The 15,791-nt window shown below is 43.3% G+C and overlaps 1 protein-coding gene across 3 annotated transcripts in view; it reads left to right on the top strand.

The window, feature by feature from the left end:
- Window positions 1-15,791, top strand: part of CALN1 (calneuron 1) — a 668,523-nt gene that overhangs the window by 623,675 nt on the left and 29,057 nt on the right. For all 3 annotated transcript variants that reach the window (XM_026446609.1, XM_026446607.2, XM_026446608.2), the window contains one exon: window positions 13,324-13,480. In XM_026446609.1, coding sequence (XP_026302394.1) covers window positions 13,324-13,480 — 157 coding nt within the window. The remainder of the gene's footprint in view (window positions 1-13,323; window positions 13,481-15,791) is intronic.

The following is a 15,791-nucleotide window of genomic DNA, read 5'->3' as shown; positions in this document are numbered from 1 at the left end:
TTGTACTTTTAGTGAAAACAGGGTTTCACCATGTTGGCCAGGCTGGTCTCGAACTCCTGACCTCGAGTGATCAGCCTGCCTCGGCCTCCCAAAGTGATGGGATTATAGACGTGAGCCACCATGCCCAGCCCTGTTTTCTGTTTTAAATGTTGCATTTTCTCAATACCTTTACCAGTCTTCCACTTCTTTGCCCAAACTACTCGTCTTCCCAAGCAGTCTTGTCCAAGGTATGTCTGTCTCTTTTTTCTTGGCAGGGAGGGGTCTGTCTGTCTTAGGATACCTTTCATTTCAGTCCTGCTGTTTAATTCCTCATATGGGGAAAATTCTCAGAGGCCTCCCAGCCATGTGGAACTGTGAGTCCATTAAACCTCTTCTTTATAATTACCCAGTCTCAGGTATGTCTTCATTAGAAGAACATGAAAACGGACTAATACAATGATAAAACTCTGTGCATTCAGGCAAAAAAGAATGAGAGCTAAGCAAAAGGGGGAAACCCCTTATAAAACTGTCAGATCTCGTGAGACTTACTCACTACCACGAGAACAGTGTGGGAGAAACGGCCCCCATGATTCAGTGATCTTCCCACTGGGCTCCTCCTACAACTCGTGGGAATTATGGGAGCTACAATTCAAGATGAGATTTGGGTGGGGACACAGTCAAACCATACCAATCAGACTCTAGACGTCTCTCTGGTTGTGTTGGCATCTCCTGCCCTTCACATCTGAACCCCCCTAGGAGGTAGATGGTTGGACTCACCCTTTCGGAAGGGGGTCTGCTTATTTGATAGAAGAGACTGCATTGTTTGCAGTGTGGGGACCAAGGAGGAAGGAGAAGGCTCTGGAAGGAAGTTATGCAGATCTACCGACCTCGGTTGGCCTGGTCACGTTGGCACTCAAGGCAGACTTAAAACATAACTGTATTTTTATACTGTGTACCAAGATAAATGGGTGAGATCACTCAACTGTGTAGGTAGGACTCCAGCTGGTCAAGATCCCATCAGGATACCCCAGACAACAGGAGTTACTATTGTGGTGAACTGCAACCAATTCTGCTCCCTGGTTAAGAAGTTCTGACCCATCGATGGTCCAGGCAGCTCTCTCTCGGCAGGAAAATGCCTTTCACAGATAGGCAGAGAAAGGAATAGAGGTGTGAAATATTTTGGAGTTTATTCCGCCTGTCTTTTTCTCCAGAGGAGGAAGAACTGTCATCAAACTCATTCCAGACCTTCTGTGAAAGCTGACATGAGATTGGACTCGCTCACAAATCTGGACAGGAAAGATGTTGGCCCCCAGCTGTGCAGGTCCCTGTATGAGTCAGGGACGAAAAATGGAGCAAAGGCCTCACAAGGCAGCCGGCAGCCAGCAGCGAGCTCTGGCCTTTCGGCAGCCTGGCATTTCATCTTATCGGGAATTCAGACTTCACTGGGGACTCAGGCACCCCTGAGGTTCCCATCACAGCAGGAAAACAAGTTCAGTTACTCTGCTCTTTCCAGGCAACACAGTAGAGAAGCTGAACGTGAGACGTCTACCTCCAGAGAGTGCTCCCCTGGCCTTCTCCTGGATTTTGTGGGGGACACTGAATGAGGAAGGGGAAACAGGCAGGGAAGACTGGGCTGTGAAGGAAATAGAAGATTAGGTTTAGTCATTCAGAAAACATGTATTCTGCATACATTATCCAACCTCTTGGCTCTTTCCCCACTCTAAACAACAGAGGGGCCTGGCACCCGGGCAGGAGCGTTGCTTGAGTCCAGGAGTTCGAGATCAGCCTGGGTAACATAGCGAGACACCCATGATATGTTGTGGCTGTGTCCCCACCCAAATCTCATGTTGAATTGTAGCTCCCACAATTCCCACCTGTCGTGGGAGGGAGCTGATGGGAGGTAACTGAATCATGAAGGCGGGTCTTTCCCGCACTAGTCTCATGCTAGTGAATAAGTCTCACGAGATCTGATGGATTTATAAACAGGAGTCCCTTTGCACAGGTTCTCTCTCTTATCTGCCACCATATAAGAAGTCCCTTTGTTCTTCCTTCGCCTTCTGCCACGATTGTGAGGCCTCCCCAGCCACGTGGAACTGCGAGTCCATTAAGCCTCTTTTTCTTTTTTTTTTTTTTTTTGAAACGGAGTCTCACTCTGTCACCTAGGCTGGAGTCCTGTGGTGCAATCTCTGCTCACTGCCACCTCCGCCTCCCGGGTTCAAGTGATTCTTCTGCCTCAGTCTCCCAAGTAGGTAGGACTACAGGTGTGCACCACCACACCCGGCTAATTTTTGTATTTTTGGTAGAGACGGGGTTTCACCATGTTGGGTAGGCTAGTCTTGAACTCCTGAACTCGTGATCCACCTGCCTTGGCCACCCAAAGTGCTGGGATTACAGACGTGAGCCACTGCCCCTGGCCCAAGCTCCTGTTTCTTTATAAATTACCCAGGCTCGGGTATGTCTTTATCTGCAGCAGAAGAACAGACTCATACACTCCATCTCTACAAAAAATATAAAAAATTATCCAGGCCTGGTGACATACACCTGTAATCCCAGCTACGCAGGAGGATCGCTTTAACCCAGGAGGTCAAGGCTACAGTGAGCTCTGGTCTTACTACTGCAGCCTGGGCCACAGAGTGAGACCCTGTCTAAAAAAAAAAAAAGAAAGAGAGAGAGAGAGAAGAAACTGGAGAAGCTTTAATAACTTTGTGGGGGAGATTTGTATGATTCTAGAATTTTATGTCCAAATAAATTGTCTGTCATGAGAGAAGGGGAGAAAGGTATTATCAGAATTCTAAGAACGCAGAAAATGTAATATTCACAAATGTTTCATGTCAACTAGTTTTAAATGTTCTCTAGCAGATATTTGGATGACAATTAGGCTCTTGGGGTAGGGACAGTTATTAAAAAATGGAAGTGAGCATTGGAATCAGTTAAATATAATGAAGTAGCAGGAACTGTTATAAATTTTGTTACAAAATTAAATGCAGACACCGAATACTATTCTAGAAAAAGATGCAAATAGTAGAAAATGTGTCATCATAAATCTCAAATTAAATTTACAAAGACTGAAAAGCATGCGGCGAGAGGTAGGAAAATAAAGGGTCTGTGAATCTTCTTATTACATACGAGAAAAAATGACAGGATGCAATTGAGTCTCTTGAATTTGGTAATTTAAGAAACGGTGGCTTAAGTCATGCATTTCACAAATGGAAAAATGTCCAGCCGTATAACCACAACTAAAACGTCCATAGGTTTCTTATGTAAAACAGAAAACAAACCATAAGAACCAGAAGCAGCCTGGGCGCAGTGGCTCACACCTGTAATCCCAGCCCTTTGGGAGGCCAAGGCGAGCAGATCCCCTGAGGTCGGGAGTTCGAGACCAGCCTGACCAACATGGAGAAACCCCATCTCTACTGAAAATACAAAATTAGCCGGGCATGATGGCGCATGCCTGTAATCCCAGCTACTCAGGAGGCTGAGGATGGAGAATCTCTCAAACCCGGGAGGCGGAGGTTGCAGTGAGCTGAGATCGTGCCATTGCACTCCAGCCTGGGCAACAAGAGTGAAATGCCATCTCAAAAGAACCAGAAGCAGGAAATAAAATAACAAAAGTACAGCCAAATATGTTTATTACAATATATAAAAATGGAATTAGACTCTACCATTGGAAAGCAAAGAATCTCAAATTAGATGTCTTTAGAATCCAATTCTAGCCTCCTTGTAAGAGACATACCTCTAAAACATAACGTTAAAAAGTTTAAAAACCAAGAGAAAGGCCACGTGTGGTAGCTCACACCTGGGGTCACAGAACTTTGGGAGGTTGAGGCGGGCAGATCACTTGAGCTCAGGAGTTCAAGACCAGCCTGGGCAACATGGCTAGACCCCATCTTTACAAAAAATACAAAAATTAGTTGTAGTCCCAGCTACCCAGGCGGCTGAGATGGGAGAATTGCTTGAGTCCAGGAGGTCGAGGCTGTAGCAAGCCATGTTCACACCACTGCACTCCAGCCTGGGTGACACAGTGAGACCCTGACTCAAAATAAATAAATAAGTAAATAAATAAAAATATAAAAAAAAAAAAAACCAACAACAGCAAAAAAAAAAAAAAAAAAAAGATAAAACAAACATTTAGCCATTTAGCACAATTCACACCAAAGGAAATAAGCATAGCTGTACTGATATAAAAATAGATTTTTTTTTCAAAAGGTATTAACAAAGCACTAAAATATTTTTTAAAGACTGTGTGTAATGATTGGTATGGTTTGTCTGTGTCCCCACCCAAATCTCATCTTGAATTGTAGCTCCCATAGTTCCCACGTGTTGTAGGAGGGACCCAGTGGGAGATAATTGAATCACGGAGGCCGTTTCCCCCATACTGTTCTGGTGGTCGTGAATAAGTTTCATGAGATCTGATGGTTTTATAAGGGGTTTCCCCCTTTTGCTTGGTCATCATTCTTTTTTGCCTGCTGCCATGTAAGACGTACCTTTCACCTTCCACCATGACTGTGAGCCCTCCCCAGCCATGTGGAACTGTGAGTCCATTAAACTTCTGCTTTAAATTACCCAGTCTCAGGTATGTCTTCATTGGAAGGATATGAAAACAGACTAATACGATGATAAAAGTCACACTGTGCATTCAGTAATGAGGGCCACCCACCTGTTCATCTTGAAGTCCTCTGAATGCATCCCTCAGGGCTTTCATACCCCACACACACTTCTCGGGTGGTGTCATCTTTCTTATGACTTTATCATCATCTGTATGCAAATGAATGCTAAATATGTATCATTAGCCTGTATCTATACATTCTACTGCCTCCTAGGATGTTCTACTGGGCTGTCCCTCAGGAACCTTCAAAGAATGCATCCAAAATTTATCATGTAGCCTTTCTTTCTAAGCCTATCCATTCAGCTGAACGTAAAACCCAGGTGTCTTCCTGGATGGCCCATTCTCCTTCACACGCCACACACAGTGATACATCAAGTCTTATCAACCTCTCTTTTACACAGCTGTTGAACTCTCTATCTCCATAGCCTACTTCAGTCCCAGAATCGGTTACTTCAATAGCCTCCTCTCTGGTTGTTGGGACACTTGTATCAGCAAAGGGTAATTTTTCTCAAGCTCAAACCTGATCAAGTAATTTCTCTGATGAAAATGTTTTAGTGGATAAAAATACAACTCGAAGATACCCAAGAGATAAAACCAAGCCCTGTTCCTGAAAAAATTAAACATAGAATTACCCTATGATTCAGCAATTCTGCTTCTAGGTATATACCCCAAAGAGTTAAAAGTAGTGACTGGAACAGATACTTGTACACCTACATCCATAGCAGACACTTGGGCTGCTTCTTCTTTGTGTCTATTGTGAATGTGGTATGTCCATACAACGGAATGGCCAATGAAAGGCTCAGGCTCTGATCAATATTTGAAGATATTTATTCTAAGCCAAATACTCATGACCAACGGCCTATGATACAGCCCTCAGGAAGTCCTGCGAATATGTGCCCAAGGTGGTCAGGCTACACCTGAGTTTTATACATTCTAGGGAGATGTAAGATGTCAATTAATACACGTAAGATGTATATTGGTTCAGTCCAAAAAGGTGGGACAACTGGAGGTTGGTGGGTGGGGAGCTTCCAGGTCATAGGTGGATCGGTCATTGGTGGCTTCTGATTGGCAGTTGGTTGACGTATTATCTAAAGACTTGGAATCAATAGAAAAGAATGTCTGGCTTATGATAAGAGGTTGTAGAGACCAAGGTTTTATTATGCAGAGGAAGCCTCCAGGTAGCAGGCTGTAGAGAGAATAGATTGTAAGTGTTCCTTGTTCTATCAGTCTTGCTCTGTTTTATTTAATGTTAGTTAATTGAAACATTAATTAACGTTAATGTTTGGGCCTGAATTCCAAAAGGGAGGAGGGTATAATGAGTCATGTTCAATTCCTCCTTCCTATCACAGCCTGAAGTCATTTTTCAGTTTAACTTTGGAATGCCCTTGGCTGAGAAGTGGGGTCCATTCAAACGGTTGTGGGGCTTAGAATTCTATTTTTGGTTTACAGGAAATGGTCCAGCCTTAAAAGGGAAGGGAGTTCTGACACATGACATAACATGGATGAACCTTGAGGGCATTATCTAAGTGAAATAAACCAATCACAAAAAGACAAATATCGGCCAGGCACAGTGGCTTACGCTTGTAATCCCAGCACTTTGGGAGGCCAAGGAGGGCAGGTCATGAGGTCAGGAGATTGAGACCATCCTGGCTAACATGGTGAAACCCCATCTCTACTAAAAATACAAAAAATTAGCTGGGCATGGTGGTGGGTGCCTGTAGTCCCAGCTACTCAGGAGGCTGAGGCAGGAGAATGGCCTGAACCCGGGAGGTGGAGCTTGCAGTGAGCTGAGATTGCGCCACTGCACTCCAGCCTGGGTGACAGAGCAAGACTCTGTCTCAAAAAAAAAAGACAAATATCAAATGATTTCACTTATATAAGGTACCTAAAAAAGTCAAAGACACCGAGAAAAAAAAATAGAATGGTGGTTGTTGGGTTTGCAGTGAGGGAGAAATGGGGAGATAGTGTTTAATTATAATTAATAATAGTATACAAAGTTTCAGTCTGGGAGGACAAAGGACTTCTAGAGAGAAATAATGGTGATGGTTGTATGACAGTGTGAAAGTACTTAATGCCACAGAACTGTACACTTAAAATGAATAAAATAGGCCAGGCATGGTGGCTCACGCCTACAATCTCAACATTTTGGGAGGCCAAGGCATGCAGATTGCTTGAGATCAGGAGTTCGAGACCAGCCTGGCCAACATGGTGAAACCCTGTCTCTACTGAAAATACAAGAATTAGCTGGGCGTGGTGACAGGTGCCTGTAATCTCAGCTACTCAGGAGGCTGAGACAGGAGAATCACTTGAAACTTGAAGGTGGAGGTTGCAGTGACCCAAGATTGTGCCACTGCACTCCAGCTGGGGAGCAAGAGTGAAACCCTGTCTCAAAAAAATATAAAATAGGGCCGGGCGCGGTGGCTCATGCCTGTAATCCCAGCACTTTGGGAGGCCGAGGTGGGCAGATCATGAGGTCAGGAGATTGAGACCATCCTGGCTAACATGGTGAAACCCCGTCTCTACTAGGGATACAAAAAAATTAGCCAGGCATGGTGGCGGGCGCCTGTAGTCCCAGCTACTTGGGAGGCTGAGGCAGGAGAATGGAAGTGAACCCGGAAGGTGGAGCTTGCAGTGAGCCGAGATCGCGCCACTACACTCCAGCCTGGGCGAAAGAGCGAGATTTCATCTCAAAAAAAAAAAAGTAAATTTCCAGTTATTACATTTTACCGCAATAAAAATAAATACATAAAAACAAGTGGTGGTGCATGTCTGTAGTCCCAGCTACTCAGGAGGCTGAAGAAGTAGGATTGCTTGAACCTGGGAGTCTGAGACCAGCCTGGGCGACATAGCAAGACCCTGTCTTCACAAAAATATTTTTTAAAAATAAGCTGGTCAGCTGGGTGCTGCGGCTTATGCCTGTAATCCCAGCACTTTGGGAGGCTGAGGTGGGTGGATCATGAGGTCAGGAGTTCGAGACCAGCCTGGCCAATATGGTGAAACCCCATCTCTACTGAAAATACAAAAATTAGCCAGACATGGTGACACACACCTGTAATGCCAACTACTCGCGAGGCTGAGGCAGGAGAATCACTTCAACCCAGGAGGTGGAGGTTGCAGTGAGCTGAGACCGCGCCACTGCACTCCCGCCTGGGTAACAGAGTGAGACTCCAACTCAAAAAAATAAGTAAATAAATAAATAAAATAAGCTGGTCATGGTGGCAAGTGCCTGTAATCTCAGCATTTTGGGAAGTTGAGGCAGTAGGATCACTTGAGCATGGGAATTCAAGTCCAGCCTGGGCAACGTAGTGAGATCCCATCTCTACAAAATGAATAAAAATTTAAAAATAAAAACAAAAAACAATTAAGCTCTTCACCATATCATACAAGGCCTTTACTGACTAGTGCCCCATCCATATCCCTCACCTCATTCCTTCCCACCTTCTCCTGGCTACTCGAAAGCTCAGAATAACTCAACATATTGTCAGTCAATGAACATGTCAAGCTTTTGCAAATCTATGCCTTGGTACGGCTGCCCCCTGCCATACCTCACCTTCTCCTCTTCCCTCCTTATCCTTTCTCCAACCTCCCCTCATTCACATGGCAAAGTCAGCCTCTTTTTCCCTTAGGTCTTTGATAGTAGGCATGTTCTCCAGAAAGCCCCCTCTGACCCACCCCCTATCCCCCACCAGGTGGTGCCAAGACATCCTGGCTTCCCTCCCACAACATATATCACATTGAATTCAAATGACTAATTTGCTTGGTTTCAAGAATAGGATTTATGTCTTGTTCGCTTTTGTATTCCCATCACAGTATCTGGCAGAGTCATTCCCAATAACCATTTGTTGGATTACTATATAAATCTTTTTGCACTAAAGAATAGCCTCATTTAACAAATATTTGAACTATAAGAATAATTTATGGAGAACAAGTTTTCTTCACAGACTTCAATATGCTACTCATGGTCCTTGACACATCCAGTAGTCCAAAAAAAAAAAAGGTAAGTTTATAGAAAAAGATTATAATTATAAGCTTATGGAATATAATTAATAAGTATAAATATGGCGAGGCACAGTGGCTCACACCTGTAATCCCAGCACTTTGAGAGGCCAAGGTGGGTGAATCACAAGGTCAAGAGATTGAGACCATCCTGGCCAACATGGTGAAACCCCGTCTCTACTAAAAATACAAAAATTAGCTGGGCATTGTGGTGGGCACCTGTAATCCCAGCTACCCGGGAGACTGAGACAGAAGAATCACTTGAACCCGGGAGGCGGAGGTTGTAGTGAGCCAAGATTGCGCCACTGTACTCCAGCCTGGGTGACAGAGCGAAGCTCCATCTCAAACAATAAAAATAAAAAATACATAAATAAATAAATAAATAAATAGAAATATATTTGTATAACTGACCTTACAGAGATTCTACTATAGTGGAAAACTCCTTTGGTTTTCAAAAATAACAGATGTACAGGCCACATTCTCTTCTCTAACTGTGATCCATTAAAAAGAGGAAAAGGTGACGAAAGCCATAACTAGAAGAGAGAAACCAGTAAGAGCACAAAGGAGAAATGGGATGTCATAATGATGTAGAGGAACTTAAAATTGCAGGACTAGGGTCCATAGTTGCATACTAATAACAATGAAAATTTTCTGTCTGCTTTTCCAAAAAACTACAACATTCCAAAATTGAAGAAAAACTGAAAAGTAAAAGGGACTGATAATCATGGAAGAAAGGCTTGTTGACAATGGGGCCCACATTGTTTTACAGTGATTTTTTTCAAACTTTTAAAAGACAGGTACTGACAATATAGGAGATATATGGAATGCTACTCAACTTATTTTGTTTAGATGTCCTAATACTAAATATTTACCCTAATACTATGAAACATGACCCAAATCTCCAAAACTATAGTTGTTGGTTTTTTGTCTTTTTTTTTTTCTTTTGAGACAGAGTGTTACTCTGTCGCCCAGGCTGGAGTGCAGTGGTGCAATCTCGGCTCACTGCAAGCTCTGCCTCCCAGGTTCAAGCAATTCTCCTGCCTCAGCCTCCTGAGTAGCTGGGATTACAGATGCATATCACCACACCCAGCTAATTTTTGTATTTTTAGTAGAGACGGATTTCCCCATGTTGGTCAGACTAGTCTCGAACTCCTGACCTCGTGATCTGCCCACCTCAGCCTCCCAAAGTGCTGGGATTACAGGCGTAAGCCACCACGCCTGGCCCAAAACTATAGATTTTAGAATCTGTATCTTTCCTTATCTTCTCATTGCTCCTGGCTAATCTTTTGGCCTGATTTCTGAATGACAGCAACCTCTCAACAGGTTAGAGGTTTTCCAGGCACCACCCTCTTCAAGCGTTAGTCATTTTCTGAGCCTTGTTGACCTTGATCTTGCCACTCTTCATCTCTGATCATGGCAGGGGGTCTTGGTGTTCTCATCTGTAAATCATCCTCTTCATGCTTTCTGCCAGGCTTCTCCCCAAAGCCAAATGAACAATACCTTGCTTCCTTACCCAATATAAAGAGACAGGGTCCCATGAGTTTTCCCTGAGTGTATGTCAAAATTCCTGTCTAGGATCGTTAAACTCTAATGCAGAAAACAAGTTCGCTTTACATCTCCCTTTCAGTTGCTCTGAAGTGTATAAATGGCTTTGAACTTGAATCATTTAGATTTTACAGCAAGATTCAGTATCCCAATTTAATTTGTTAGAACAGGGGTGCATAGTTAAAGCAAGGTACCAATATGAATTGTTTAACAAGCAAGTAAGGCAGGAGGATGGCTTGGGGCCAGGAGTTTGAGACCAGCTTGGGCAATATAGCAAGACTCTCTCTATAAAGAAAAAATAAAATAAAATAAAAAAAATTAGCCAGGTCTGGTGTCATGCACCTGTAGTTCCAGCTAGAAGATTGCTTAAGCCCAGGAGTTTGAGGCTACAGTAAGCTATGATCATGCTATTGCACTCCAGCCTGGGTGACAAAGCGAGAAACAAGAAAGTAAGAGAGGAAGGAAGGAAGGAAGGAAGGAAGGAAGGAAGGAAGGAAGGAAGGGAGGGAGGGAGGGAGGGAGGGAGGGAGGGAGGGAGGGAGGGAGAGAGGGAAGGGGGTGGGGGAGAGAGAGAGAGGGGATACCCATAGCGGTCAAAGCTCAGAGCAATTCTGAAACCCTGTCAGACAAAAACCTTGGGGTGAGGAATTTTCCTTCAATTAGATGCTTCTGCTTCCTAGAAGTGACCCTGGATGACATTGTTCTCCCGGATTCCCAGGAAAGCTGTCCTCTTCCACTGTTCTTGTACTGATTCTATGAGGGCATTGGGCAGTTCACCCTTCCTGGGACCCGTGCAGCTCATCCTCATAATCACTTGGACCCATAGATTGGGAAGCCCAAAGATCTTTTAAAGTTTGGAACAGTTATAGTGTCTTTTAATCCAAGAGTGTTGGCTCTTGGCCAGTACAGCTCTCAAGGACTTAGTTATATTTTTATCTGGCTCCAATCAGTTTATGCTAATAAACACATCCACAATTATTTTTGAGACATACCTCTCTCTAAACTTAATAACAGGCTTCCTAGGAGAGTCACTTAACACATCCAGAGATTTTTTAAAGAGGCATTGATTTGTTTTAATAGGGCTGTATTATTACTTAAAGCATTTCTTTATTTTATCTCTTACTAGTTGGAGATGAGAAACAGTTGTTCCTGGTGCAGCACCTGTAATCTCAGCACTTCGGGGGCTGAAGTCAGAGTACTGCTTGAGGCCAAGAGTCTGAGACCAGGCTGGCCAACATGGTGAAACCCCATCTCCACTAAAAATACAAAAATTAGCCAGGTGTAATGTCACACATCTACAATCCCAGTTTCTTGGGAGTCTGAGGCAGGCAACATAGCGAGACCCTGTCTCTACTAAAAATATAAAAATTACCTGGGTGTGGTGGTGTGTGCCTGTAATCCCTGTAATTCTTGGGAGGCTGAGGCAGGAGGATCACTTGCACCTGGGACGTTGAGGTTGCAGTGAGCCAAGATTGCACCACTGTACTCCAGCCTGGGTGACAGAGCAAGATTCCATCTCAAATAGTAATAATAATAATAATAAATTAAATAGCTGGACATGGTGATGCATGTCTGTAGTCCTAACTACTCAGGAGGCTGAGGCAGGAGGATCACTTGAGCCCAGAAGTTTGAAGTTGCAGTGAGCTATGATCACACCACTGCAAATCAGCCTGGACCACAGAGCGACACCTTGTCTCTAAAAAAATAGAACTAGAAATAGAAAAGAAACAGAAATAGAAAAGGGGGCTTTGAGAAATGTGGGGATAGGAAGATAACAGATCATTACGAGAAAAAAAGAAACAATTGCTTCTTTCAATGCTGCAACACCAGGAATTTCTGAGTTGTTTTTATTTTTGGTTCGCAAATCAACCAATTCTTTCCTGAGCTCATCTCTTTCTTGTAGTGCTCTGTTGGATGCAACTAATTTTAATTGTGAGTCATGGCATTCTGTTTCACAAACTTTTTATCTAAAGCCGCAGAACTCAGATTCAATATCTACCTGTCGTCCAAGGTATCACAGGCAACAGTTTTACCAAATGTTTTGCTATTATATAACAGGGATCTCTGTCTTTCCAGCCTCCGGTCACGGTTTTCTCATTTTTCACTGCCTGGCTCTGGAACCAGTACATTATATTTTAGAATTTTGGTTATGGTAGCCTCTTGGTTTTATGTACCGATTTCTCTATTTTTGACATAGACCAACAATGGTCTAAGTTACACTGCGGTAGCAAACAAGCCCTACATCTCAACGGCTCATAACAACACAGGGTATTCCTGACGTGAGCTGTCCATTGTGATTCAGCTGCAAGTGTTCACCACTTTATCCTCATTCTGAGACCCAACCCGAAGGAACAGCCCCTATCTGGAGCATGCAATTCTCATAGCAGAGGAAAAGAACAAATGTTACAACCACACAATGATTCATAAAGCTGTGAATTAGATGTCATAGATGGGACTTCTACTCACATTGCATTGGCCAAGAAAGTGACACTACCGGCCAGGCGCAGTGGCTCATGCCTGTAATCCTAGCACTTTGGGAGGCCGCGGCGGGTGGATCATCTGAGGTCAGGAGTTCAAGACCAGTTTGACCAACCTGGTAAAACCCCATCTGTACTAAAAATACAAAAATTAGCTGGGTGTGGTGGCGCACGCCTGTAATTCCAGCTACTAGGGAGGCTGAGGCGGGAGAATTGCTTGAACCCAGGAGGCGGAGGTTGCAGTGAGCCGAGATCTCACCGCTGTACTCCTGCCTGGGTGACACAGCAAGGTTCCGTCTCAAAAAAAAAAAAAAAAGATACATACTTAAACCAATATGGGAATTGCCAGAGTATTGGTAAATTATAAAATTTTTAGAGACGTATGCATTATATGAATGGTTTCACCATTCTAGAGTACACGAGATACGCAGGGTTGACAGCAGATGGCTGGGGGAATAGGAAACCAGACTGGCAGGTGGCTTTTTTTTCCCTCCAAGAATCTAAAGTGAAGGGAATATGTTCCACTCTTTGCCATCCCAATAAGTCCCTGCAAGTTCACGAGTATACTTGGAGCTGAACAGGATGGAAAACTGTTCACCTGATATCCTGAAACGCTGAGACAAGCTTCTGCAGAGCAGCTGTGGGTCTTGCCTGTCATGGCCCAAGCCGACTTCCCATCTCCGCATGCTCTGACCATCTCACTACTCTTTATCTCCACAGTTTGACATGCAAAGGATAACTCTGGAAGAGTTGAAGCACATTCTCTATCATGCCTTCCGAGACCACCTAACGATGAAGGACATTGAGAACATCATTATCAACGAGGAAGAGAGCCTGAATGAGACCTCGGGGAACTGCCAAACAGAGTTTGAAGGAGGTAGGTGCCCCTGCTGCCGTCCCCTCCCCAGTCCGGGACAGGCCAATGCACCACATTCTCTATATGAAAAATGTGTTTACACACAGGCTCCTGGGGTGATGTGGCCTTGTACCGAAGCCAAAAATTCAGGACTGAGGTTAAAGATCTTTTTTGCTAAGATGTGGTGGGTTTCATTTTCTCTGCCTTTTTCCTCCAAATTCTGCATTTTTTGCAGAATCTCCCCTGACCCTGTCCTTTCTCTGAAGGCTCTCTGAGGTCTGTGTGTGAGTGGATGTGTGGTTTTGTGCTGTTTGCCTTTTCTTGGTTGTGGCTGTATGGGACGGTGCAAAGAGCCTATTTTGGCTGTCCGGCAAACTTGGGTCGAGTCCGTTGTGTGAGCTCAGGCAAAGGACGGACTTTCTCTGTGTTTCCTCATCTATAAACATCAGGGTGATTATACCTACTTCGCAGAATTCTTAGGAATGGATGACCTGTATGTTCCCAAATGCACTGGCCAAAAAAAAAAAAGAAAAAAACAGCAGGGACAGAGTCCTCTCATGAACTTAACCAAGTAGTTACAGAAAAAATAAGGTTCTCTGGAGGCCAAAAAAGGGACCCATGTAAGGTTATATATTTTTTTATTCATGAAAGCAAATTTAAAGAAAAAAAAAAAGAGCCTACTGAATCTCCTAATCTCCTAATCAGTAGAGAATTCCTGAGAAGCTAAAGGATTTAATCCTTCTTTTCAATTTTGAAAATCAGAGTGGCTTTAATAGCCCTGATGTATAGAAAAAACATTTTTAATTACATTAAAACATATAGCAGGCTATCAGCGACTTTTCTGTTCAATGCTGACATTTCTTAAGGAGGTCAAATTGTTTTCTCTTTTATTATTATTATTTTTTGAACATTTAAATAAGTCAGTATACATAGTTTGGAAGCTGTCACATAGACGCCAGAAGGATATATTTGGTTGCCTGGGTGGCTATGGATGGAGGCTAGTGTGCTTGGGGCTGAGCTGGTCCCAGGCACCAGAACTGTCCATGCAAACCCAGGCTCCCATCGGTCCTGTGTTGGCTGAACTGCTGCATCATGGAGCCAGCATTAAATGCCACGACAGGAGAGAACAGGAGATGGCCTATACTCCAAGATTGCAAACAGTGGGAGAGAGGGAGTAGTGGAGACTGCTGCAAAGCAGAAAGTGATGATCTTTTCTGGAGTCACTCAAATTTAAACACTGCAAAAATGCCACGTGCATCAAACAAAACCTAGTTGTGGTCCTGAAGCTGCCTTGGTCTCCTTGCTGTGACAATGGGGTGATAGCATCAACGACCGTATTTGGAGTAGAGTCACACTGATCTTATAAGGGTAGGATGGGGTGGTCACAGCCAAGGCCATTTCCAGCAGGACATGCAGGGGTCTTGCGAGGGTTAAGAGGGGTGAGGAGGGAAGAGATTGGGAACTGAAACTTGGGAAAACAGCAGACCTGGCCTACCCAATCCATCTCGCTCCGGGCTGACAGACGATGTGAGCCCCACACAATGAAAGTATGTGGTACTCAAGCCTTCTACTGCTAGTGAGCACTCTTGAGATGGGTGGAGAAGGGTATTTTTGGGCATCATCACATTTTCCACAACAGCCTTTGTTGGTGGATCAGTGTTTTGTTCAGGGAAATGTCATAGATCTTAGTAATATGGGAAAGGTCAGGCTATACTGGGAAATAATCTAAATTCTAAGTAAGGCCTTTTTATTTCTCAAAACCTTATACATTAATCAAATAAACGCCTGACAAAGGGGCTACCAAAGAGAAATCTTGCTGGGTTTCCTTTAATGATTTGTCAATAGCTTATTTATAATTAATGTAATATGATTAATATATAATGAATGATCATTAATAGCAATGATAATATTTATCCATAATAATGCAATTATTAATAATTATGTTTATTAATAATGCTTACTGATTGTTATAAAATAATTATTAATGTTTATTAATAATTATTACCATAATGGTTAATTAATGTTAAGCCACTTAGTGCAGTGCCTAGACTAATAATTATTACCATTATTAATTGCCATTAATAACTATTAGCTCAGGTACTGCACTAAGTGCCTTAATATTGTTAATTAATCATTATGGTAATAATTATTACCATAATATTTAATAAACATAATAATAATTATGGTATTATCTAACCATGGTTAGGTACCTAACCATCACCTAACCAATAACTATGGTAATATTTTTGTTTTGTTTAGTTTTGTTTGTTTTTGAGACAGAGTCTTACTCTGTCACCCAGGCTGGAGTGCAGCGGCACGATCTTGGCTCACT

This window comes from Piliocolobus tephrosceles, chromosome 8 (assembly GCF_002776525.5).
Source record: "Piliocolobus tephrosceles isolate RC106 chromosome 8, ASM277652v3, whole genome shotgun sequence".
NCBI classification, from domain to species: Eukaryota; Metazoa; Chordata; class Mammalia; order Primates; family Cercopithecidae; genus Piliocolobus; species Piliocolobus tephrosceles.
This window is presented reverse-complemented; position numbering and strand designations above follow the sequence as displayed.